This window comes from Phaeoacremonium minimum, assembly GCF_000392275.1.
Source record: "Phaeoacremonium minimum UCRPA7 unplaced genomic scaffold PA7_03_scaffold_359, whole genome shotgun sequence".
NCBI classification, from domain to species: Eukaryota; Fungi; Ascomycota; class Sordariomycetes; order Togniniales; family Togniniaceae; genus Phaeoacremonium; species Phaeoacremonium minimum.
This window is the reverse complement of record NW_006921263.1, coordinates 428,632-453,160: the sequence shown is the minus strand read 5'-3', so window position 1 is coordinate 453,160 and position 24,529 is coordinate 428,632. Positions and strand designations below refer to the sequence as shown.

The window sequence follows — 24,529 nt, the reverse complement described above, 5'->3', positions numbered from 1 at the left end:
GGGAGCCTCCTCGGTAGGGGCAACCGCAAGGAGGACATGAGGTCTTAAAGGAGACGGAATGGCAAGCGAATGCAGCCATCTTGGGCGAAGCGAGGCCCCTTTCAAAGTATAAATGGCAAAGGCACATTACTACGCGTGTCATGCACTCATGACGCCCAGCCGGCGTTCGATGGGCTGGACCGCCGCCATCAGTGTCAGTCTCAATAGTGCCAACCATACCAGTCGGGGCCAGCTTCGTCCGCGAGGCCGACCGCCACTATTCAGGAGTCGGGTCAATCCAGACGCCAAGCAGTAAAGAAAGTACAATACCCTGACAGGTAGCTCGTTTCCGCCGTCACCACGGATGTTGCCGTCGGGCTTTGGTGCTGGGAAGAGGCTGCGTGTGGAGAGGTTCAGGGCCCGTTAACTCCGTGCGTTGCCGCAACAGTGTGCATCATAGAGTCCATATTGTATTCTAGAAAGGGAACACGCACCTACTAGGCCAGTTAGTCGAGCGTGGCAGTGGCCGCAGGTGGTGCCAGTTGCTTCGATCGTCTCCTGTAACCCATTGCTACCACCATCTTGTTCAATCGGGTGCGATCAGATGCGAAGTCCGCTCTTTTACTAGTGATCATCGACCAAACTCCGCGGGTCCGCTAACACGAATATCGACCGTAATTGTTTTGGTCTCCTGCAAGCAGCTCGACCGCAAGAGTCTCAAGCTAAACAGCGGATTAGGACACCGAAATCCGACTGCAGAATGCCCTTCGTTCAGCTTCTTGAGCTTCTGCACAGTCAAGACTGAATTGCGATGCCGGCGCAGGCGATGTCAGATCAAACTCTGCACCCAAGCTCTGTCTCTTCATGATCCTCCAAGGATACACTCGTCATACGAATCAGGTGCACAGAAGACCTCTTTCAAAATGGCAGTGTCATTGGCTGCTTGACTATGAATGGCGTGCTGTTGGCTGAATTGAGCAGGCTTCGGCGGCGCCGGCGATATGCGAGTGTTCCGCCTCGGCAATGTTATTGCTCCTACGTCCTTCCTGCGGCGAGACGCAGCAAACCAATCCATCCTTGCAAGGCACGCTACACACAAGAGAATGCGAACGCGACGTTTCGATCAGTACTAACCGTTTCGAAAGCTCGCGATCATGTCCATCAATCAACCCTTTTATTCTACCTGTAGCATGCCTTTTTCATGGTAGATTCTCATTTGCTGCTAATTCTTTCAATCTTTCCTTTCTCATCCTCCTCCTTACCTTATGTGTCTCAGCTCTTTCTGGGATACACTGTCGAGTAAGAGGGCTGTCAGCGTCAATTGATTCACTCCTGTGACTGCTTCCTGTCCTTTCTCTCGTTTTGGTGTTTCTATGCACCCCTATGCGGACGCATCCTTGACTTTGTCTTGAAGCTCTTCTGGATCGATGACGATACACAGATATCGGACTGGGGCCAGGGTCCTCGGATCAGCAGCGCAGGTACCGTAAGCCGGGCTGCGGCACGCCAAAGGATTCGATGCTTACCTACCCCAGGGTTTTGTAACCGAATAACCTTAATCCCACGTGGAGACGAAGGATCATAGCTATACCTCTTACTTTATACCAATGTGGTGGATGACAACATTCCTGCTCGTTTTGACATATTCTGAGGAGCAGTCGTGACTCTTTTATCCTCCAGCCATGAGAAGAGAATAAAGCTGGCCCACTAGCCGCCTGGCCTGCTTATCCAAGGGTACAGCCGAAGTTGTACGCAGGATGAGCACTTATCTTGCAAAGGCAAGCCAGGATGTTTCAGGCAATTGCTGGTGACCGCCTGCATATTGTACGCCCATGGACGCTGACTGTTTCCAGGCCTTGTCCGCGCAATACGCACCCGAGTGGGCGTATTGTTGCTTATTAATACGGTTGACGATCTCCAGATCTTGATGCTGTGCCAGGCCAAATGGCTCTCGGCTGCTCCGCGATAGTGCTAGACTGGCCCCTTTCTCCCGCGCGTGTCTCGCCGTAGGACGCTACCTCTACTCAATCCCGGAACAAGGACAAGTTTCTCAAGCTACCCACCTGCCCACTATCCACCCGGCTTAGTTAGCAACACATTAGCTTTCTGAGACAGGATTTCTAATACATCATAGGCAAGGAAGGTAGCTCGGGGCCTTCCTGCCCGCCGAAAATGCCACTTCTAGCTAGTTAGAGAGCTTGCTAAATAGATTGCGGGGAGTTAGGGTAGCTAGATACGTATGCAATGGTCGTAGGGTAGCCGCAAAGTTGCTTCCCCTCTCCTGCGTGCTACAAAATAGACTCCGGCGTTACACTTACACTCTTTTCTACCTTGTTTTCTATATATCTTGAGTGCTCCCACATGACTGCCTCCCTCCCCAGAGCGAGTCTGCTTCTGAGCTCAAGAAGTATTCGTGTTACTCCCGCCTCTGCCGACTCGCTCCTGCCCCTGACTCAGGTCGCCGGATTCGGTCACAAGACATACCGAGCTCCCATTTCATCATATAGAGCAAGAGTTGCTCCTCGCAGATACCAATTGAAAGCCAATTACAGTACTCCAGCTGGAGACGGCATGGGCGAACCAACTGGACTAATCGCCAAGTCCGGCATCGAGCTGCTGACCTTCGGTGCGGTTCCTTGCGGCTCTATATTCGCGGATGAAGACGAGCCTGGCTAATACCTCCCTACAGGCACGCCGAACGGCTACAAGGCCAGCATCCTGCTCGAGGAGCTCAAGGAAGCGTAAGCCGAAGTCCAATTGCATCCATTCCTGCTCGCAAAAGCTGGGACAAATGCCCTACAACATACACACGAGGCAGGCGAGGCTAATCTAGCTGGTGCCCGACAGGTATGGGACGGAGTACACATGGCAGGCGATCAACATCATGAAGAATACGCAGAAGGAGCCCTGGTACACAGCCATCTGTCCAAACGGCCGTATTCCGGCCATCGTCGACCATGACCGCGGCGACTTCGCCGTCTTCGAGGGCCTCGCCATCCTCAGCTACCTGACCAAGCACTACGACCCGGACCACAAGCTGAGCTTCCCCTACGAGTCGGACGACCACAGCGTCGCAGAGCAATGGATGGCCTGGCAGCACGGCGGCCTAGGGCCAATGTGAGTTTTTCCCATCCCTCGATCGGCCAACTTACACCAGCTGCCTGGGCACTGGTCTCTTCTCCCTGGGCGGTCACCGGGCTGACAGCACGGCCACAGGCAAGGCCAGGCCAACCACTTCTACCGCTTCGCCAAGGACCGCATCCCGTACGCAACGCAGCGCTACGTCGGCGAGACGGAGCGCCTCTACGGCGTCCTGGACGCGCGCCTCGCCGAGCGCGACTTCCTCGCGGGGCCTGGCCGCGGCACCTTCAGCGTCGCCGACATCTCGGTGCTGGGCTGGGCCAACATCGCCTACTTCTCCGGCATCACCGCGCTGGCCGCGCAGTTCCCCCACGTCGCCGCCTGGTTCGAGCGCTGCACGGCGCGGCCGGCCGTGCGGCGGGGCTTCGCGATCCCGAGCCCCTCGAGGCTGTCCAACGAGACGTTCGAGAAGCGGCTGGCGGGCGGCGAGGAGGGCCTGCAGGAGCAGGAGGACAAGCTGAAGGCGTTCTTGGAGGAGTCGAAGAAGCAGTATAACTACAAGTATGCGTCTCCATAGAGGAGAGGGGGCTTAGAACGGGAAGTGCTGATGGTTAGTCGAGGTTATAACTGTGCTTCGTGGTGTGAGAGATATAAGGCGGTTTAGCCTCAAACAGAGCCGGCACTGCATGTGTGCCAATTGGTGTTTGGAACTGATTCAAATGAAAGAATTATGCCTAGCTGATAAACGTACACTGCTGCGATACGGACAGACTTGAGGTTGATTTACATATACAAATTTGGACTAGTCCATCCGCACAAGCATCTCTCGCCGAGACTTTCCAACCTCTTTATCGAGAACTCGTGTGTAGCGTTCTTGGAGCCGCCAGGCGAGGAGTGAGAGTGAGAGAGAGATAGAGAGAGAGCGAAGAGTCGTCCCCAATACGACGCGTAAAATCCAATCAAGCTATCCCTGGCAGAATTAACAACAAACTTTGCTGTGCAAGCATTTCGAGTCGGCCGACGACGGACGAGGCCGTGAATGGAACGAAACTCCCTAAGAAACCAATATTCGTGACATTTTTTGACCTGTGACGTGTGAGGAAACCCTACCACCCCTCCTACCCCTACCCCCTTACCCAGAGAACTTCGTTGACGCGTAAAGGGAGGACGATCCGAGATCTATCTGGATCAGGTCAAGAACCGCGCGGGCTCAGGGAGAGGAGATGAGTTACCAATAGCGACGATCGAACTCGCGCGGAGGGTAGGCACCCTCTCGTGGATACCCAGGCTCACGCGGCGGGTAGTCCCGCGGCGGAGGCCGGTCATACGGCCGACCGTTCGTATACGGGTCAGGGGGCGGGTAGTCACGGCGGTAGGGGTCTTCGTAGCGGCCGCGAGGAGGAGGATAGTCATCCAAAGGGCCACGGCGTGGCGGAGAGCGATAGCCTGCAGCGCGATCTTCGTAGTAGTCACGACGAGGGCTTCTATCACGGTAGCCATCCCGATAACCGTCGCGACGAGGGCTATAGCCGCGAGGCGGAGGGCCCCGTCGGTCATATTCGTCACCGCCGCGAGGCGGGTACGGTCGGCGGCCACCTGGCGACCGAGATCGTCCTCTGGCCTCTCGCGGTGGAGGATCAGGCTGAGTCTAGAACTGGTGAGTTGCATGTTAGATGAGACATGATGGGAGTGACCTACGTTTGCAACGCAAGTCACCCGCTGCTCCTTAAAGTCACGGCCGTCGAGGGTGTCGACAGCCTTCTTTAGGTCTGCAGCGGTTTCGAACTCGACAAAGCTACCGTGTTGTTAGTCAGAGACTAGCATGATGGGGTGAAATTAGGGGACAATACGTACCCCTCGCCATTGCTGTTGCGGCCAGTCTCGGAGTAGACCACGTCAAGACCAGATTGACGGGCAAAATCTTTGAGGTCCTATATCCAGAATCCATGTAAGTGGAGGTCCAGGTGCGGTAAACGGTACGTTGTTTATTAGGCCATCCATCCCTAAGCCAGAAGACCAGATTGAAGTTCCCGGAATAGCCAAGAGCGTCAAGAAGGTTCAGGGATCCAACACGGAGATGTCATTTCAGAGGAAGCAATGTTTCATCTGATCACCCCAGATATCAACCATACGACCTGGGACATGGCAAACATGGCATATGGGACAGGAGAGCACAGAAGCGGGCATCCTGGCAGGTTGGGTCGAAGCACAATCCGCAGGATGTCCCCTCAAACCAAAAATGGCCATGTATCATCCAAAGACACCACAGAGGAGGAGGGAAATGGGACAATCCATGCATCCGGCGAGAACAAACGGGAAGAACAGACCTGCCAACTGGTATCACTTGGGAGACCACTGATTTGCATACGATGTTGGGTGCGTCGCGGGCGCGGGGCGGTACGCTCGTGGTTGCCAAAGCCGCCTTCTCGATGTCGCGATCCGCGCGCAAACTGAACGGTCAGACGCTCGCCCATGAACTGGGATCCATCTTGTTGTATGATTAGCCTGGGGAACAAAGGGTGATCAGGGAGATCGGTGGTGTCCGTGGAGGGCTCCAAACGTACGGAAAGCTGTGAGGGGCGACATGGTTAGCTGCAGGATCAGAATGAGAGTCAAGTAGGGGAGCCAGCCAAGGCTGCGAGCCTCGCCCCAGGATGCTTGCTTACCAGGAACAACATCTCGAGCATCCATGGCATCTTTGTACTCGATGAAGCCGAAGCCATTCATGAGCTTGATCTCAGTAATCTCTCCGGTGCCATGGGTTTGGAAGTGGGTTTCGACATCGGCCTTGGTGGCTTTGGAGAGAAGTTAGCACGATAGACTTGGAGCCAGCCACAAGCTGCGCAGACCGAGGCCCCCAATGGACCGTAGCCTCGCCCTTTTTTGTGGGAGGACAAGGGGAGGGGAGAGCTCACCATTCCGGGGGAGGTTGCCCAAATACAGGCGGGTAGAGGACACTTCGGTCATGATTGCTGCTGTGATCCAGGAATCAGGTCAGGCATGAAGTTGCGACGAGGAACGGGCGCGGTATTGAGTTCAGACGGAAGCTCAAGTAGAGACGGGACGGACGACAGGTATGGGCCAAGGCCTAGATCAGGCTGGCTGGCCGGCGGCGGCGCGCGGGCAGGAAATAAGAAAGGCGGCAAAGTCCAGTCCAGAAAGAAGTCCTCCCGAGGGTCCAAAGGAAGAAAAAGGTGGTGAACAAACCGTGCGTGCGTGCGTGCGTGTGAGCGAGGACGGGCGAGAGCTGATGCGGCAGCCTTTTTGCTTATGCAGCCGTCCGTCGATGATAAGGGGGAGATCGATGGAGATGGGAACGAGGGAAGCTGCGCGACTTTATTGAAATCGATCGCAGCATCCAACCAGAAGCTGGCTGAATGAAGGCGGGCTGGCTGGCTGGCTGGCTGGCTGGCTGGCTGGGTTGGGTTGGGCAGCGGTGCGGTGATGGGCGGCGGGTTTGGTGGTGAGGGATTGGGGGAGGAAAGAAGAGGAGTGAGGAGTGAGGAGACGGGATGATGGTGGATGGTGGATGGCTGCCCGTGAGTGGGTGGATGAAATAAGCAAATGGGAGAGCACCCTGGCTGCTGCTGGTGCTTGCTGCTTGCTGCTTGCTGGACGAGACACGCAGACACAAGCTCTTACCTCCCGTAGCATAGCTCGCATAGGTACCTAGCACGCCTACATGTAGGTAGGTAGCTTGCTGTTGGTCGGGTCGGTCGGTGAGAGCGCAGAAAGGCGGAGGCGAGTTGCAGGGGGGTCGGCGCCTTCATCTGACTGGCTACACCTGGCCAGTTCGCTGTTGAGGAAAAGCTGACGGGCTGCTTCAGCGGTGTCTCTAGCTCGGTTAGCTAACGGTAACGGTAACAGTAACAGTAAAATAACTGTGCCTTAGTTGACCTAACACACTGGGGAAAGGATGTCGCCGTCTTTCTCGGGCCGCCCTGCAACTGCCCTAACCCAACTAGCGCAAGTCGGTCGGTGCACGGCCCAGCACCTTAATTCTCTCCTTTTTCTTTTCGTCCCAATTTTCCGTCCCAAGTCCTCGCTTCGGCCAACCTGCGACACTCGCGGCGATCCTGCAGCGCATCAAGTTGCCCAGGCGATCTCCCTCAGGGGTCTTTTCCTGTCTTTTCTGTCTTTTCTGCTCTCTTTTGCGTGTCTCGCATGGCTCTCCACCACCCACATGGCCCCTGGGTCCTAGGCCAGATGCTCGGATCTCGGAACCGCGACGTTGCGCCTCAATGCTTGCTTCATCTTCAACCTGCACTTCACTTGGCTTGACAGCCGGCTGGGCATGACGGGCAGGAAAAGGCCCCAGAGCCCGTAAAGCCCCCAAGAGCCCCTGGATCAATGTGCCAATCTAATACGAGGTCCAGGATGCTACAAAGCGGTTGTCTGCATGGCCCCGAGTCGACACGCAATGTCCAGGTCAGGTCTTAGATCTGCTGTCGAGGTGACACACGACCCATCTGCCCACCTTGTGCATAGTACTGTCTCACAGCCCTGGAACCACATCTCTGGATCTTTTGGGCGGGCACCCCTGCCTCATCCTTGGCAACTAGACTGCTGGACTGATTCTATGCCCTTGTTGCACGGAGTATCTTCCTAGACTTCGTTACGTGTGCACTTGCGTGTCTTGTAAACTCCCTGTGACACGGAAGTATAATTCACTCCAACTCAATTCCACTCGATGCATCATTACACCTGCTTGTTTTATTATCACTGTCAAAAGACTACAAGTCTTAGAACGCCACCAATGTAATGTGCCTGCGTATAATAAAAAAGGTATGGCGAAGAAAGGCCCAACTCCAGTGCTATGCTATTCGAACTTCAACTTCGACCTTCCTCTCTTCCTCCGTCTCCTCTTTGCCTAAGGTAGGCCATTACTGAGCAGCTTAATGCTCGTTGAATAATACATCAATGATCTCGTCCATGAACGTAAACGCGAGGTGTGCACTGCAGCCGGTTGATTAGCCACTTTCAAATTGCGATCGTGATGTCAGGATATGTTCCGAAACTTACTTTAGCCTCGAGTTGTTCAAGGTCGCAAAGATCCGCCTACTAGCCGCCTGTGCATTGAGCCGGCCGACGACACTCCCTGCCAAGTCCGGGACGAGAGTAGCCAGCATCAGGCTGGCCTCGGTCCGCGTCCTGCTCTTCTCCGCCGCGCTGCGCGGCTTCTTGTTCCGCGGCAGCTCGCCTCCGGGCCACATGCCGTCGCGAAGTAGCCCGATGTAGCGCATGACCGCGTCCTCCTGCAGCAGGAGCTTGACGTTGTCGCGCAGCTTGCGCTCGATCGTCCCGCCCAGCAGCTGGTGCAGCACCACCACGACGGCCCGGCCGCGCAGCCAGTTGTTACCGCGGTTGAGCTCGAACACCTCTAGGAAGATGTCGCAGATGGGCTTGACGAACGGCTCCAGCTCCTTGTTCTCGAAGGCGTTGAGCTCGGCCTCGGCTTCAGCGGCCGTCATCGCATCTTCGTTCAGATTGACTGGCATCGTGTTGAGCTGGCTCGTGGCAGCGGCGATCAAGTTCTGGCCCGCGACGGAGAGCTGGTCGAGGACAGGGATGCTGCCCAGTATATCTTCCATGCCGTCTGTCACGGAGTCGTAAAGTCGCGTGATCATATCCTTCTTATCTTCCCGATCCACAAGATCTTGTCCATGCACAATAACACTCTGTGAGAGGAAGGCCCTTAGATCGCGACTGCGGCAGACATCCGGCAGGAGGAGCAATTCGCTCATGTACTTCTCCAGCGCCTGGCGCCTCTTCTTCAGGAACTCGCTCTGTAGCTTCATCACCACCCTGCGGCGAGGGAAGTCCAGATTCCGGACTGAAGGATATCGCGATCGTAGTTTCTGATGAAGTTCATGGAATTCACTGTACCGCCGTGAGACAATCCATGTGGCAGCGGGCATCTTCTCGCCCGCGTTCCGTTGGACTTCGATGACGTAGAGTGCAAACTCCTTGCCATCATCTTCTCGTCCCACCTGGATAGACTTGATCTTGACAGTAGACCGCCCGTAGAGGCTGTTGTCGCTTTCTTGAACAACATACTGCTGGCGTTGTAATTCTTTCCTGCGAATTTCTCGTTGTAAGCTGGCCTTGGACTTGCGGAGGATTCTTAGTTCCGCCATATTGTTTGTCAACTCAGCCTTCCTCAGGAGTGAGTCGACAACCGAATCCTGAGCGACCAGACGATCGATATCATTAGTAAGAACCGTGATTGCCTCCGCCAAGCCTAGATCCCCCGGGGCAGCTTCATGAACATTATCGGCATCGTCGTCGTTCTTGCTGTCATCTACGTCATCGTGGTCGTCAGACAGGTACTTGTCCTCGTCGCCGAATAGATCATCGTCAACGAAAACACCTATGCGGGACGCTGCACTAACGAGACCCAAGGATGAAAGACTAGGCTTCTCCGGCTCTTTGCCCGTTATACTGGGTGCTCCTCGAGATATGTCTAGCGAGCCCCGTTTGGAGTCACCGTCAGAGAAGAGGCTGGAACCAGCGTCTTCATTGCCAAAGAGCGAGGCGTGGAGATCTTCCGCGGTAGGAGGGCGGCTATCTTCTATAATGTTGTTGAGGGCTTCTTCAACGGCTTCTACAACCTTTGTGTCGGGCGGTGGCTGCTCGACATCCTGATCCAGACTCTGTACGGAGTCAGCCAGGCCCTCGTTCTCGATATCGTCGTCATCAAATAGAGGATTTGGAGAAGAGCTGTCGAAAGACCTGCGCCCCTCCATTAATGGATCCATTCCGTTGCCGTTACTCTGATGTGACCGCAGATCAGATGAGGATTCCGCACGACGGTTCGGAAACTTCGTGTTAAGTTTTGATGTCAAACGGGCGACAGGAGCTGGCTTCGCTGTGAACGATTGCGACGCTCTTACCAATGGCGGTGGTGTTGTGCTCGTCGACTGGTTAAAGTTATTGGTAGCTGGAGGTGCTAGACTCCTTGATGCCTCCTCGGCAGCCAGGCATTTGTAGTACAGATCAGTCTTCTTGAAACCATAATAGTGCACAGATTGCATTTCCTCCAGGACTGCACCTTGGGCCCTCAATATCGCCCTCCGTGCTCGATAATATTGTTCTGGAGTTGCGGCTTTTCCAGCATCCAAAAACTCCCGCACCGTACGCTTAGACGATTCGGGTACGTGAAGTTCGGGTTTGGAGAGGTAAGCTTGTTCAATCTGGGCGAGATCTAGCCTATCGGAGTCTGTCCATGGAGGCAATGAAAGCGGAAGCTGATCATCCTGACCTTCATCTTCTAGAGGATTGCGAAATCCATCAACAACGAGCCAGAATTGAACGAGACTGAGCAGCCGTTGCCTGTCCATATACTCCATGAAATATGACAATCCTGAAGCGTCTCGCAGCAAATCAACGAGGGGAGCATTCTCCAGCTTCGAAGATGGGGGTGTTTGTAAAGTAAATGTTGATGGTACTGCCCGGCGATCGCCACCAGCAGCAAGAATTTGCACTCTCTGATCGAGTAGTCTCTTCCCCATCTCTAGGCGTCTGAGATAGACTTGATCTTGCCCCTCCTTTTGAGAGTCACGTTTTAGCTGGCTGGTGACCTCGCTCCTGAATCTCCTAGCATCGGACAAGTTTGGGACCTTTCGTATCATTCTAATAAACTTCTCAAAACGCCGCTCACTATCCCCCGGGGCAAGTCTCGGGAAAGCAATAGGCTTTGATGTTCGGGGCGCGGGTAAGGCATGCTCATCGAGAGCTGCCCTAAGCTTTCTGACTGTTGACCTGTCCTGCAGCACACTCCGGCCATAGTTCTCCATTATCTGGTTCCACGTGTCCGGGTCCGAGAGCATCTGCATGACAGGAAAAAGGACAGCACATGACACAATCTCACGGATGATAGTGGCCACAGCGCTGCTGTTCAGCATATTTTCCGGGAGGACTTTTGGCAAGATTCGAGAAACTATCTTTCGGAGGTAGTCTTGTTGTGTGAGCTTTAGATCGGAATATGCCAAGTTCGCCGCCGGATGTAGCTTCCCATCTCTGTATTTTGAAGCAATTGCCAAATCCAGCTCCTCGGATTCCGTCACCGAGCGATTCAGTTTCTTGCCCCTTACAGATCTCTCGGCTTCATTGAAATCGCGGAAATGCGCGGTCATGATTGGAACCAGGCGGCCTGTGAGCACCTCGGGTAAGTCGACATCGAACAAACGGTCTCGAACATTGACCATTGCCAGCCGTATCGCCTTGTCCACCTCATTTGTGAAAACTGGGTTCTGGCTGATGTTGGAGTACCAGACCCAGACGAAGTCTCGAACAATAAGGCCAAGCAAATCATCGAGAGCTTGATCGATCTTCGGCGACTCTTTGTATAGCGGCACCGGTTTGTAGGCCTGTCGGCTTCGGAGAGCTACTACTTCCGATTTCCAGGCCGTCGAGCCCAAGAAAGCAGCTCCATGTCGTCGCGGAGATCGGTGGATGCGCCGGTAGTTGAGGCCGCGAGAGGTGAGCAAGATGAGCACCAGCAGACCGAGCAGGGTCGCTAGGACGCCTGCTACGAAGGCGTGACCTGCCCATCGGATCGCGGGGAACCAGTTTGTCGCATAGCCCCAGGCGATGAAACTCGCGATTCCGGCGAGAATCACGTCTCTCCCCTTGAGGGCCATAATCTGGTGCATCCAGGATGCGGTGTCAGAGGCGGCATGTTTTGGTCGTGTTTGGTGTGCTTATCGATACGGGGGAAACGTCTGCGCGGTCATTATTAGCACCTAACATTAGCTCTCCAGCTGCCGAAAGGGGCCTGGCACAGTGACGTGGACAGGCTTGGAGCCGCACGTGATGGCATCTAACATAAACCACATTCAACATATAAGAAACTGCCCCAGCGGCGGCGACATGCATGAAGCGATGTGGGAAATACATAGTTGATATCGCATAGAATTTATTGGTATCTCTTTTTTGACGCGTGTATGAATACAAGACAACATGCAGCAGAGTGCAAGTACTCTCATTACCAAGGAGGATCTTCCAGCCGTCTGAAGAGAGCCACGAACTTTTGGCCCTGGTTCCTCGCTACCTTCTTGCCCTCTTCGGTCTCTATCTTCATTATCTGAACACACTCATCCTGCTCCTGTTCCTCTTCAGAGACTCTCTCGAACGAGGGATGGGCCTCAAAATGGGACACCATCCACTCATGCAAGTCTTGCACATCGGTAATAGTATATACTATCCCGCCCGGCCGTAGAACAAATGCATATTCCGAGTTCAGCTGTGTGGACACAATACGCGCCTTGTGCTTTCTGGCTTTGAAGTGCGGGTCGGGGAAGCAGATGAAGATCTTCGACAGCTGCGCCTTGTGGAAGAAGTTGGGCAGGAACTTCATCGTATTCGCCCGTAGACAGGAGATGTTCTGGTACATCTTCTGGTCTTTGCTCTGCGCCCTCAGCGCTTTGATCTTGTTCTGCACGAACTCAGTGACCTGAGATCTGATCTCGAGACCGAGAATCAACGTATCTGGCATGGCCGGCGCAAGTGCCACGAGCAGGCCCCCGAAACCGCAGCCGATATCTGCCACTTCCACATCCTTGCGAAGTCTCTTAGGCAATGAAGGAGGCCGGACTTGGTCATCTCCTATGGACATGGCAACATCCCCAGGCTGAGCTTCCCTGCTGTCTTCAACATAGGCTGGGTAGAGAGGAGCCCAGTCCATATGATCTGGAGTCGTAGGACTGCAATAACGTCAGCAATTTGAGGTCATAGACAAGGAGGGCGATTTACTATGTCAATTTGTGATCTGAAAAGGGATTTGCATGTGCTCTCTGGCGGTAGAACTTTTTCTTGGGCATCTCCGCCCCATCTCCATCGCGCAGCGTAGCACGATACTCATAGCGCTTCTGACGCTTGTTAGAGACCCCCATGTTGAATGTGCACGCAGTCGACGACAGGCAAGGTCCTTATTTTGAGTTAAATCCCGAAAGGTCTGTGCAGGCAAAGCTGCTGGATCGTGTATCTCAAGGGATCTGCCGGTGTCTGATATCGGGCTTTGGTTCCGCACAGGCGCGGAGGGTGAAGTTCGGTACGGGTACAGCACTTTTTTTGTGTCTTGCGGATGATCGACGCTAGCGGGATGCCCATCAGCACCAGGGGACCTTCAATGGAGCCCGCCCTACTGTTCTGTACGGTGTGTACCATACCCCGCTATCGGCAGGCTACATGGCGACATTTTCATTCATAACCCCACGTTCAACAGCTTCATATTCAACTGACTCAGCGATCTCTTCAGATTGAACAACTCAATTCATACAAGACTGATTTAAGCAATGGCTCCTGCACAGCAAGTGTATATTGCCGTGATTGGTATGTGTTCCCCCATACAACCTGCTCCATTGAGAAGATTTAAGCTAATATATGACAACCAGGCGCTGGAGGGGTAGGAAAGTGCTTCCTCTCCCAGCTCGAGTGGCTCGCCGCACGACGACCCTCGCCCCGTCTGACGCTCTGCTACATCTCCACGTCGTCCAAGTCGCTCTACAACGACGACTACTCCCCGATTGACATCTCTGCCGCGGTCTCGCAGCTCCAGAGCAGCAGCAGGGGCGCCCCGCCTCCGTTCTCTAAGATCGCCGACTACCTCGCCGCCGCTCCCTCGAAGGTCGTGCTGGTCGACAACACAAGCTCGCAGGACATTGCCGAAGCCTACCCTCTGTTCCTCAGCCGCGGCATCAACATCGTCACCCCGAACAAGAAGGCGTTCTCTGGCTCCTACAAGCTATGGAAAGAGATCTTCGGCGCGGCTGCCGCCTCGGGGGCCAACATCTTCCACGAGGCCTCATGCGGCGCTGGCCTACCAGTCCTGTCCACGCTGAAGGACCTGGTCGACACTGGCGATGAGGTTACTAAGATCGAGGGTGTGTTCAGCGGGACCATGTCCTTCCTGTTCAACTCGTTCGCGCCGACAGAGGGGTCTGGCGGCAAGTGGTCCGACGAGGTCAAGAAGGCAAAGCAGCTGGGCTACACCGAGCCCGACCCGCGGGACGACCTAAACGGTCTGGACGTCGCCCGCAAGCTGACCATCCTGGCAAGAATGTCCGGACTGGAAGTGGAGTCTCCCACCTCTTTCCCGGTCCAGAGCCTGATCCCCAACGAGCTCGAGTCCGTTTCAAGCGGCGACGAGTTCCTCGAGAAGCTGCCCGGTTTCGACGCGGAGATGGAGGAGGTCAAGGCATCGGCCGAGAAGGAGGGCAAGGTGGTGCGTTTCGTCGGCAGCATCGACGTGGCGAGCAAGGCAGTCAAGGTCGGGCTGGAGAAGTTTGACCGGTCGCACCCGATCGCGGCGCTCAAGGGCAGTGATAACATTATCAGCTTCTACACTAAGCGGTATGGAAGCAACCCCCTGATCGTACAAGGCGCTGGCGCCGGCGGCGACGTGACGGCGATGGGCGTCACGAGCGATCTCCTCAAGGTTCTGTCCCGGATCGCGTAGCCGTAGCATTTATACCCTCCGGACACTTCATAGTGTCCACCTAAAAGACAAAAGCAGTTCCATTCCTAACTTCTACGTCCCCTTTTTCTAATTGGTGGTGCTTCCCTAAAACTCCGATGTCCCAAATACATGTGCTCGTCAAATAGGGCTTCGAGCCTCGGCTTCGTCTAAGTCGTTACGGGATGGCTTAAGGACTCTCGACGTTGGCTCCGTCGAAGAGGCTTCGGTTGTGTCAGCCGCCAAAGCCACAGGAAAAAGTCGAAAACTATCAACGACGCGATGGGCAAAAATGACGCGAGGCCGAGGGTGAGCTGGATAGGTTGTCAGTTGTGTAATTGCAAGCGCGATGCGCGGGTCTCTGAGGTTGGGGGTGGACTGACGAAGATCCATGAAATTATGCGGACGATATGCGCGTAGTCATCCGATACGACATGGAGGTCCATGATCCGCGACTGCGCGAAGGTAACGATTTCGTGAAGATGCGCCATCGTAAAAGGCACGTAGACACGCATTATCAGTGTGTTGGACAGCTTCTCTTCCATCCAAGGTGAAGTGAGTGAGGCAGGGCAGGCTGGCAGAATGGCCGGACTGAGAAGTAGCTAGCTTGGGGTTTTGTAATTCTCGTATAAGGCGTGTGTTCAGCAGTCGACAAAGTCAGGCGTTTCGGTTTCGCTATAGCTCAGGGGCACTCGGATCATGATGCAGTTGGCCGCTGTAGTCGTCCATAACAAAATAACGTGGCATGCCTCTGCTGCTGCTGTCACGCCGGGTATCTCGGAGCAAGGGAGGGAGAGGAAGACACCCCAGCTTCCAATAAAGACTGGCTTGCTTGGGGGGGAAATGAGCGAGATCAAGATGCTGGCACACTGATCATTGATTACAGTACACCACGGAACGATGGCATGCTTTTCTTCCCAAGAATGACGAATGCCTGCTTGCCAGACCTTGCCCGTCAATCAGCTCGACAGGCCTTGACAGCCCTAGCCAAGTCAAGCCCGGCTCCTTCCCCCTGATCAAACTTGGAACATGTCCACTAACGGGCGGACCATCGTGCCGTGATTCGCTATCGCTAGCCTGGCCCAGCAGGGTTACGGTTTTCCATGCTCGGCGGGCACTTGCCGTCTGACACCGCTAAAATTCACAAGCCTACTGTAACACGCCTATCGCTGCTGATAAGGCAACACCACGACAGGCCTCCATCAATCACATGCTCACGAGTACCCGACAGTGCAACTCCTCTTGAATCTCTAAGATTGTGGATCTGAAGAGGCGTATCTACCTGACTCGGAGACCCTCGACTACAAGCAAGGCAGCCAACATGCCACAAGACCCCAATCTCTACGGGCAGCGCCCGGCCAAGCGACAGAAGAAGGAGATGGCCCTCTCCACCTCGCTCGACTTCAAATCGCAGCTCACCTCCCTGATCTCGAAACCCTCCACCTCTTCCTCCTCCTCGGCAACAGGAGCGATCTCAGCCGGCAAGCCCCGGCCCTCAAAGTCCAAACAGGACATCTTCTCCGGCGTCAAGGCCAAGCGCAGCAGCAAAGACCCCTCCTCCTCGAGCCGCAGGCATCAGCAGTCCGACAATGACAACCGCCTCGTGCTCAAGGACCCCCGCGGCACAGAGGAGGACAAGGCCGAGCAGGCCCGCGCGCGGCGCAAGATGGAGGCCAAGGCGCGGCTCTACGCTGCCATGCAGCGCGGCGACTATGTGCCCGCGGAGGGCGAGGCTGCGCCCCTAGTAGACTTCGACCGCAAGTGGGCAGAGAAGCACCCGGACGGGACGGGCGGCGGGGGCGTCTCGAGCTCTGACGACGGCTCAGACGAGGAAGAAGAGGACAACATCGACACGGAGATCATCGAGTACGAGGACGAGTTCGGGCGCCTGCGGCGGGGGACCCGCGCCGAGAAGGCGCGCATGGAGCGGCGGCTCCGCGCGCGCGACGTCGGCGCCGCCGAGCTGGACCGCATGTCTGCGCGGCCCAAGGCGCCCGACGGCCTCATCTACGGCGACGCGGTGCAGGCGGCGGCGTTCGTGGCCGCTGACGAGGACCGCATGGAGGAACTGGCGCGCCGGCGCGATCGCAGCGCCACGCCGCCCGAGGCCAAGCACTACGAGGCCGACCGCGAGATCCGCACAAAGGGCGTCGGCTTCTACCAGTTCAGCAAGGACGAGGCCACACGGGAGGAGGAGATGCGCAGCCTCGAGGCGGAGCGGCAGAACACGGAGCGCGAGAGGCGAGAGCGAGAGGAAAAGAAGGAGGCTAGGAAACGGGAGATTGAGGCTCGGCGGGCAGAGATCGAGGCCAGGAGGAAAGAGATTGGTGAGAAGAGGGCGAAGAAGATGGCGGATAGCTTCCTGGACGGGCTGGCTGTCGATTTAAGTGGTGATAAGGATAATGGGGGTGCAGGATAGTTGATTAGATGTTCTCAAATCGAACACCTGTGCCACACACGATTTATATTGACTTGTGTATCTAGTCACGGTATCAAAGTATTAATACGGTATGGTGTTGTATCTCATTCATATTCTGCCCTACAGCATACATACAAATGTGGAGTTGCCGTCGCCCCTGTGGAGGCCAGGTTTATTACATGTTCCTAAATACAGAACTGCTTCTACATGCCGAACCAAGTAAACCCATGCCAGATCTTTTCAGTGCCCAATATCCAATACCCAAGACTCCTCTGAAAACACCGACTATGTACGATGAAGTTAGATATCATTCGCTGCCTTGTTCAAGGTCATATATCCCAACGCCCAATGCCAGAAAGAAGAACGCCAATCATACACATGAATCTCTCATATGTCAAGGTTGATAGTAGTTGTAGTTCATCACACCCCGCTCAAGGCAGATTCGACAAGTGTCTTTAAATCAAGTAGATGACCACATGCATCCACAATTACTCATGTCCGCACCGTCCCGAGGAAGTATGGAACGGTCGTTGCTCCAGTTACGTCTTGCTAACCTGAAGTCCGTCACCGGACCAGGTTCGGTCTCGGCGATCTCAAACTCAATGGGATTGTCGTCTTCGTCCAGCACAGGCCTTATCTGGCCATTCTGGAGGATCTCAACCTGGCGGCAGACTGGAGTACGCGAGAAGCTGATGCGACGTTCCTCGACCTTCACAACCTTCGGGTATGCAGGTGGCGGTGGAACCCAACCATCCGGGAATCCCGAAGTTGGCATCGGTGAATCTGTGGGAGGAGGCCCCGATGGTGGTGGCCATGTAGGAGTATATGACATTGTCGGTGTTGATGTCAACGAAGAGGTTATAGTGGAAGAGCCTCCTGAAGGCTTGATATTTGAGAAGCTGGTATTTTGCATGGCGTAAATGAACACCTCGATAAATGTGTCAGGCCAAGAGCAAATCCAGGGCTTGTCTCCCTGTTGCGCAACGCCTTTTCGCTTGAAATCGCCTGGCCCCGGAAACCCCGGCCCTCCAAAGCCACGCTTCTTATCGGAAGAGCTCGTTTGCGATGCCTGGGGAGCTGATAAGACACTTTCGGGTAGGACGACCGTTTTGTTGTATGGCAACATCCTGAACCAAGCTGGGCCTCTACCCGGTTCGAAGGTGTCGTTTACAAGCTCCATGGGCATTGCTGTCGGGATAAGGGGTGGTTGAGCGCCGTAAGAGTATACGTTGTTACTCACGGTGAGTGATTGGTTCGAGTTAATACTAATGTCGTAATTGCTGGGCTTCCCTAGTTGCGGAGCGTTTTTTGTGATAGATATCGTCATCCCAGAGCCATAGCCGCCGAAGATGAGAGAGCAGCTCCAGGCCATGGATTCGGTAGTATCGTTAAAGCATAGAGCAGGAGACTTGTTGAGGCCTAGGGGAAGACTGAAGGTACCAGTTGGTAGGTCTGGTAGATTAGTCGGTGTCGGAATTGGTGTTGCGTCATATGTGACCGTGACTGTCGGTGCCGTTTCAGGCTGACTCCTAACAAAGTGTGAGTATTCTTTGAAGTAGTGAAGGTGTTTACGATAAACTACTTACTGGTCGGCCCCACGGTGATCTGGCTTCTTGTGCTTTCCGAAAAACGACCCGATGACAGCACCAAGAATAATACCCATTAGTAACAGGGCAGTGACTGTGAGGCAAATGGCCCAGTATGGCACAACACCAAAAGCCTTCTTCCCAGCCCGTTTCTGCCACGATCTTTTCTCGGATATACCTTCTGCAGCAGCCATGTTGATATCGTGATGGCTGGCATTGGAGCTAAAACTCCGTAGTGAGTTCCGTGACTGTGGAGAGTTTAGATCATCTGCAGAGTCGAATTCCGGGTTCCTAGGGGCTAGTCCTATGCCTCCAGCGCCAGGTATCGTCTGAAGAGCGACCACAGGAGTTTGTTCGGGGACCTCAGCATCCCTAACTTTGCGCGCATACGTTTCATCCGGATATCGAGTGTATGGAGGTAATTGCTCGGTGTGACCATCAGGGCCGATGATGTCAGCTATTTCTTCTCCTTCTGCACCAATTCGTCGTTGATAGCTATCCGGTACTCCGGAGAAGCCGATGGGAATATTGCTGGCAGGAGCGCTACTAGATTCTGCAATCGGATTTTGAGGATACATCGCATAAGGATGTGTTGGGCCATTTGGGCCCGAGTATGAAGTCTCCGGAGGTGGTGGAGCCGTAGAGGAGGTAGCCACGCTCAGTGACCGAGCCACACGGATATTTTGAGGATACATCTGGTAAGGATGAGATGGCCCGGACGGTCCATCGTATGGCCGTTCATTGTGCACAACCGGTGAATCGGTAGACACACTAGAGACACGAGACAGCCCGATAGCATTGTTCGTGTGGCCTAGGGGGCCGTCATGTCTCACGGAAAAAGAGTCATGATGAGTCCGAGGCTTCGCGATGCTTGATCGGTTGGCCGAGACTGGTCTCGGAGGAGTGGGTGGGCCATCAATCGAAGGCGGTGTTAATGTTGAAGAACTGGCAGATGACTGCTGTGCTAGTGGTGGCATCGGTGTTTCCATGTGGTGTGGTCGAAAGCCATCCGCGATCCCCAACGCCTGCAAGTTGAAATCGTCGTCCTCGCCGCCCTGCATCGATACCCGCATAGACTGCCTCATCGAAGCCCTCCGCTCGAACTCGGACGCCTTGGATTGTGAAGGATCCATTGTGGATGTTCTATTGCCGTTCCAGCCGCGCGTTTGCGGACGTCGGATTGAATTATCGAATGTCAATGATGGCGCTCTTGCGGCAGCATCAATCCGTCGGAAGACGAAGTTGAGCCCGCAAGGTCATCAAATAATCCCCTTTTTCCCGCACCAGAATATCGTGTTTCTCTTCGCAGATGGCGTCTTTCGCCGTTCCTGGGAATCCGGGCTGATGATTCCTTGACGTGGCTGATTGAAATGTTCGTGTCGTGTCGTGTGGTGATTTTGGAGGTTGCGGAAGTTGAAGTGTCAGGTTGGCCAGCGACGACGAGTGGGGAGAGAGGGATGGGAACACTGTCAGTAGCGCAGAGTTAGGTAGGTAGGTAGGTAGGTACGAGACGGAATGTTGGCCCCTTCCTAGATCAGTCCAGTCTGGGCTAGCCGAAGCGGACTAAGCACACACCTCACCTGGGGGATCCATCCACCCATGTACTATGCAGTATGGATGGGCGGGTCCTCCTCTCACAGGTTAACGTTAGCAGAGTTCGAGAAAAGAGGGACGAGGACAGTCAGAGAGTGAGAGAGGCCCGGCAGGAGTCCGGCAGCACCAGCGCAACTCAGGAACGACACAGACCGGGCTGGGGTTTCGGACAAGGATGGGGGCTCCCCAGGCGCGTCTCTGGTTGGTGGCTTGCAGGATTTGGGCCATACCCCCTTGAAAAATTGACCCTGGGGTGGAGACTCTCCTACCCTACGGTGGCGTGCGCTTATCAGCCCCTACGGCACAGTTTCTCTTTTCTTTGCCAAATCACTTCAATTCTTTCTTGCCTGTGTCGTTCCTTCCTTTCTGGTGAGTACCGTAGTCTTATCTAGGTACTTAGTATTGCCGTAGTATCGTGTGGTTCTTCCAAACAGTTTGCAAAGAATAAGGTATCGTGCCTTTTCATGTATACTTGCGACTTTCCATCTGTCCAAATAGCCAGTCCACGATATCCCAAGTACCTGCAAACTTGAGTCGCGCACCTGGTCTCAACTACCGCTCACAGAATATCTGAAGAGACTGGAAACCCGATTATTCGGCAAACCGCCCCAAAGCAGCCCAGCCTGTACTGTACAGTTTGTTTGACTACCTAATGCACAGGAGTTTTACCTAGCTTTTGACTCCAGCTGGAGTGGTGCCAGTGCTTCTGAGTGGACTCTGCTCCGGAGCCAGGCGAGCCACAAGCTGAGAAGGTTATTCTTAGGGCCTTTCACAATGGGGCCTAAAGACTCTAAAACGTCCCAGTGCTGTGGGGGCTTCGGAACGCCGCCCCAGGCGTAACACGAGCTCGGAACTCCCTAGATACCCTAGGCTAACCAACTCACTACTGTGTGGAGTTCCTAGTGAGTAAAAGCAATCGCAAAAGACACCCGCTAAGGGTTAGGGGAAGCCACCGGATCTCACGTCATGAGCACCTGTATAGCCTCCACCGCCTAATTCATCACTGACCGGACTGTTCAGGTCTTGGTAATAATAAGAGGAGGGCAAAGCCACAGCATTTATTCACGGACAGGACTCATCACCACCTGGACAGGTGCAGCTTGGCTTGTCAGCGAGAAACACTATCGCTGCGAAAGCAAGCCATCGGTGGTGGTTGAGTCTCGGAGTATCTCCTGTCGCAGCCGTTCCATTTAGAGTTTAACCACCGGCGTCGATCTATCGGGGGCAATATCTAATGCACCGCAGATTCGCCAGCGCTTTGAGCCTATTTCCCACACTGAGAGTAACCCTCGCGCGCATCAACGGGAAGTCGACAGACCAATACTGAACAGCCCGGCCAATTGATTTGCAAGCTTAGGAGAGGGGGGCTCGGGGGGCCAATCTGGAAATCTGGTTACAACCGTCAGATTGAGAGCCTGCAAAATTGAGAGGCAAGCTGCAGAACGAAGGGATGCATTCTGGAGAATGAATGATTGAATGAGATGGGTTATTGAATGGAGCGAATCCACCCTTCCGAAATAGCGCAGCTGAAGTTGCTGAACAGCCACGGTTTTCCCCGGATAGCTCTGTTTAAGATTGAACTTGTCGCCTCGCAATTAAGCATGCTGCAAAAGCATAAATCGTAATATCGCATCACTGCTGATTGCCTGCTAGAACGGTAGGGATGGCATTCACACACACCCCCTCCCCCCAGTCCAGCTCGTGCTATGTAGTAGCGGGAGAGTTTCTAGTCTGGACTGCTTCCGATCGTGCTCAATGGACGCACACGCCGGCCGCTCGTTTTCCAAACGCCAGCGGCCAGATTCTGGCACGTAGATTTGTTTCTGTAGCAGAATAGTGGATATCAGGAGGGCATGCTCGCGCTTCAGAACGTCCGACACAAGACGAGTGCTTGTTGAAGACTGGTTTCATGGGCCCAGGAGAGCGCCTTGGCAAAATCCACACCACGCACACCGAGCGTCGAGCGATGCGCAAATGCCGAGCCAGCGGACGGAAGATGGAGCGATCTCGAACAAGACTAGCATGGCAACAGGGGCCCGCGCGATCTGGCCTTGATGAGCTTGATTGAAAACGGTGGAGCATCGTGAAAGTGGGTGACCAATGCCTAGGTAGGCAGTCACTGGGCATGGGTTCGGGGTAAAGGCGAACGGGTCAATCTCATCATCATAAATCACAAGCAAGGCCGGCCCCGTTGCTTCTTCACATTGCAACAGAGTAGCACAGAATCAGGAGAGACCGCTTCTACAGTAGTATTGAAAAGGGCTTCATATCTGCGTCAGCCTATGATATGACAACTAAATTAGATGACTTTGTCTCCAGCGCGGTTGTTGTCTGCGGATAGAGACCCATGTAGAGTGTTCTTACCGCCTGATCTTGCTTTTGTGTCCTACAAATCACACGAAGCGAGGACTCGCCATATCTCCCGTTCTGGCGTCTTTCCGCTGCCGTGAGACGTTCTCCCGCAGCTTCTCTCGCGTAGATCCTGATCTGCCAATTGGATGTGATCTCGGTTGCCTATTCTTCCAAGCCATCGAGTCATCTCATCTTTCAAGGTGTCTTGCTCAGGCTCGCACAGGGAAGAACTCAGACCTCAGAGGTGGAAATTGCAACCCTGGACAGCATAATTGTCCGAGAAGTCTAATGCCGGACTGAACCAAGAGGGTCAAGCATCAGTCCCTTGTAAGGGATCAAAACACGTCACATCTTGATACACATCGGCTGGGTGCGCATCAACAGCCAAGACTCTATTCAGTCCATCCTAACCCAGTCCACCAATCCGAGCCCTCTCCGAGTTGAGCCTCCTGGCCGTAGGATAGCCAGGTTAAACCGCGAGCCACAGTGACGGTTGAGTTTCATAATGTGGCTCACAGCTTCAGTGTCCAAGAATCGAACTTTGCAGGCTGCTCTCTATTGACAGGCATGGAATCATGATCTGCCTCGCCCACATTCCGTCCTGGAAAGTCTATTTTGGTATACACAGAGCATAACATATCGGCTTGACATGTTCGCTGGTCAAATGCTGACCATTCATGCCGTCAAACAGAGCCAACGGTGACTTCCACTCGTGGCGTTGATTCCAGAGTCTACGGAAACGGGTTCAACGGCCAATGACGTTGAACCTGAGGACACTTGACAGAGGTGCAGGATGAGCAAGCAGCCACTTGCATCACATAGAGATGTTTATATGCTCTCAAGACCCTGGAGGCGTTACCAAGACGCTCAAGCGCTCCGATGCATAGAATATTCTAAGACATCTCGGGTTACGCTCCCACGTCTTCCAATCGTAGCCTTTTTCACGAGGCTGCGTGCGTGCGTAGAGGTCTAGACGCGTCCTTCAAGCAGCTCAGCTGTATGACTTGCTTCTCTTGCGGGGAAGAGTTGTGAATCTAGATTGCATCTCGCCATCGAACTCGCGAGTTTGCCGCTCGCACTATCGTCTAGGCTATCATGGGGAGCCTCTCAGAGATAATTGCGAAGACGAACAGGAGATAACTCCCCGCGTCTTGAAACAAACGGCAGCCAAATGATCTCACCGAGATGCAAGCATCCGCGTGGATCGCGAAGTTCGACAACGTTTAGTCGTTGGTCTCAGACCGTCTGCAGTCTAGCTCAACTAAATTATTACCTACTGCAGAGGAACAACTGCTTGTCTACCAAGCTACTGCTGTGGCCGGCTGCACAGTCAGCAATGCAGGCATCTTGTCTACCTGTAGCTGTAGTGAAGGGCCAACTGACCCGGATCGATTGGACGCCGTCTATCCTGCTGTCCTCCGCCCCATCGAGGCTTTCGACCCCTCCGAGAGGCCCTCAGAGACGCCAGATGGCCCTAGAGCAGCAGATGTAACCCCTCCAGCACAGGCCGGATCTTCGCTGGAATCGCTGTCCTGGACTCCTGGATTCCTAGTGTTGAGTCTATGGCTGCGTGCAGCCTCACTTCTGCACACAAATAAACCATGTGCAGTTTCAAAGTCAGGCCATATTAACTAGGCCCGTCCAGCTGGTCCCCCCCTTCTCTACGTGTGCTATGTCTCTGGCACGTTTTCCTTGGCTCTTCACCTTGTGCGACGCGCTTTGGCTGAAAAAGAAAAGCCAGAAAATGCCTCTTTTTCGGGAACTGAGTTGCACAAACAACAACCGTCTTGGTGGACCATCCCACGAGGCCACTCTCGAGATGAAGCCATCATCTGTGTCTTCCCGGGGAGCTCGGCGGGCTCGTCCCGGCGACGCAATCACGCACGCAGCGGAGAGAGACTTGGAAACAATGCCGTCATCCTACAGCAAATATCGATTACACTGCTGTGCCTATCTGTCTCTCCATCACACCTGCTTGTTGACTTGAGTTGACAGAAGCAAGTCAAGCAGTGACCCTTATCATCAGCAGCAGCAAGTCCCCGTATCTGCTCCCTGTGCGCCTCT

The 24,529-nt window shown here is 54.4% G+C and overlaps 6 protein-coding genes across 6 annotated transcripts; 3 read left to right on the top strand and 3 right to left on the bottom strand.

The window, feature by feature from the left end:
* Positions 1–2,550: 2,550 nt before the first annotated feature.
* On the top strand, positions 2,551–3,637 carry UCRPA7_4695 (putative glutathione s-transferase ii protein; the record flags this gene model as incomplete). The annotated part of the gene is made up of 4 exons (XM_007917246.1): positions 2,551–2,605; positions 2,669–2,720; positions 2,827–3,096; positions 3,196–3,637. 4 exons carry the CDS (start codon positions 2,551–2,553, stop codon positions 3,635–3,637), a joined length of 819 nt encoding a protein of 272 aa, XP_007915437.1.
* A 611-nt stretch (positions 3,638–4,248) lies between these two features.
* Positions 4,249–6,027, bottom strand: UCRPA7_4694 (putative pre-mrna splicing factor protein; the record flags this gene model as incomplete). Its single annotated transcript, XM_007917245.1, has 5 exons — positions 4,249–4,855; positions 4,915–4,991; positions 5,388–5,548; positions 5,625–5,855; positions 5,976–6,027. 5 exons carry the CDS (start codon positions 6,025–6,027, stop codon positions 4,249–4,251), a joined length of 1,128 nt encoding a protein of 375 aa, XP_007915436.1.
* Positions 6,028–8,078: 2,051 nt separating this feature from the next.
* On the bottom strand, positions 8,079–11,702 carry UCRPA7_4693 (putative intermediate filament protein mdm1 protein; the record flags this gene model as incomplete). Its single annotated transcript, XM_007917244.1, has 1 exon — positions 8,079–11,702. One exon carries the CDS (start codon positions 11,700–11,702, stop codon positions 8,079–8,081), a length of 3,624 nt encoding a protein of 1,207 aa, XP_007915435.1.
* Positions 11,703–12,046: 344 nt separating this feature from the next.
* UCRPA7_4692 (putative trna (guanine-n -)-methyltransferase protein) lies at positions 12,047–12,953 on the bottom strand (the record flags this gene model as incomplete). Its single annotated transcript, XM_007917243.1, has 2 exons — positions 12,047–12,764; positions 12,814–12,953. 2 exons carry the CDS (start codon positions 12,951–12,953, stop codon positions 12,047–12,049), a joined length of 858 nt encoding a protein of 285 aa, XP_007915434.1.
* A 402-nt stretch (positions 12,954–13,355) lies between these two features.
* UCRPA7_4691 (putative homoserine dehydrogenase protein) lies at positions 13,356–14,518 on the top strand (the record flags this gene model as incomplete). Its single annotated transcript, XM_007917242.1, has 2 exons — positions 13,356–13,392; positions 13,455–14,518. 2 exons carry the CDS (start codon positions 13,356–13,358, stop codon positions 14,516–14,518), a joined length of 1,101 nt encoding a protein of 366 aa, XP_007915433.1.
* Positions 14,519–15,836: 1,318 nt separating this feature from the next.
* UCRPA7_4690 (hypothetical protein) lies at positions 15,837–16,934 on the top strand (the record flags this gene model as incomplete). Its single annotated transcript, XM_007917241.1, has 1 exon — positions 15,837–16,934. One exon carries the CDS (start codon positions 15,837–15,839, stop codon positions 16,932–16,934), a length of 1,098 nt encoding a protein of 365 aa, XP_007915432.1.
* Between the last annotated feature and the right edge of the window lie 7,595 nt (positions 16,935–24,529).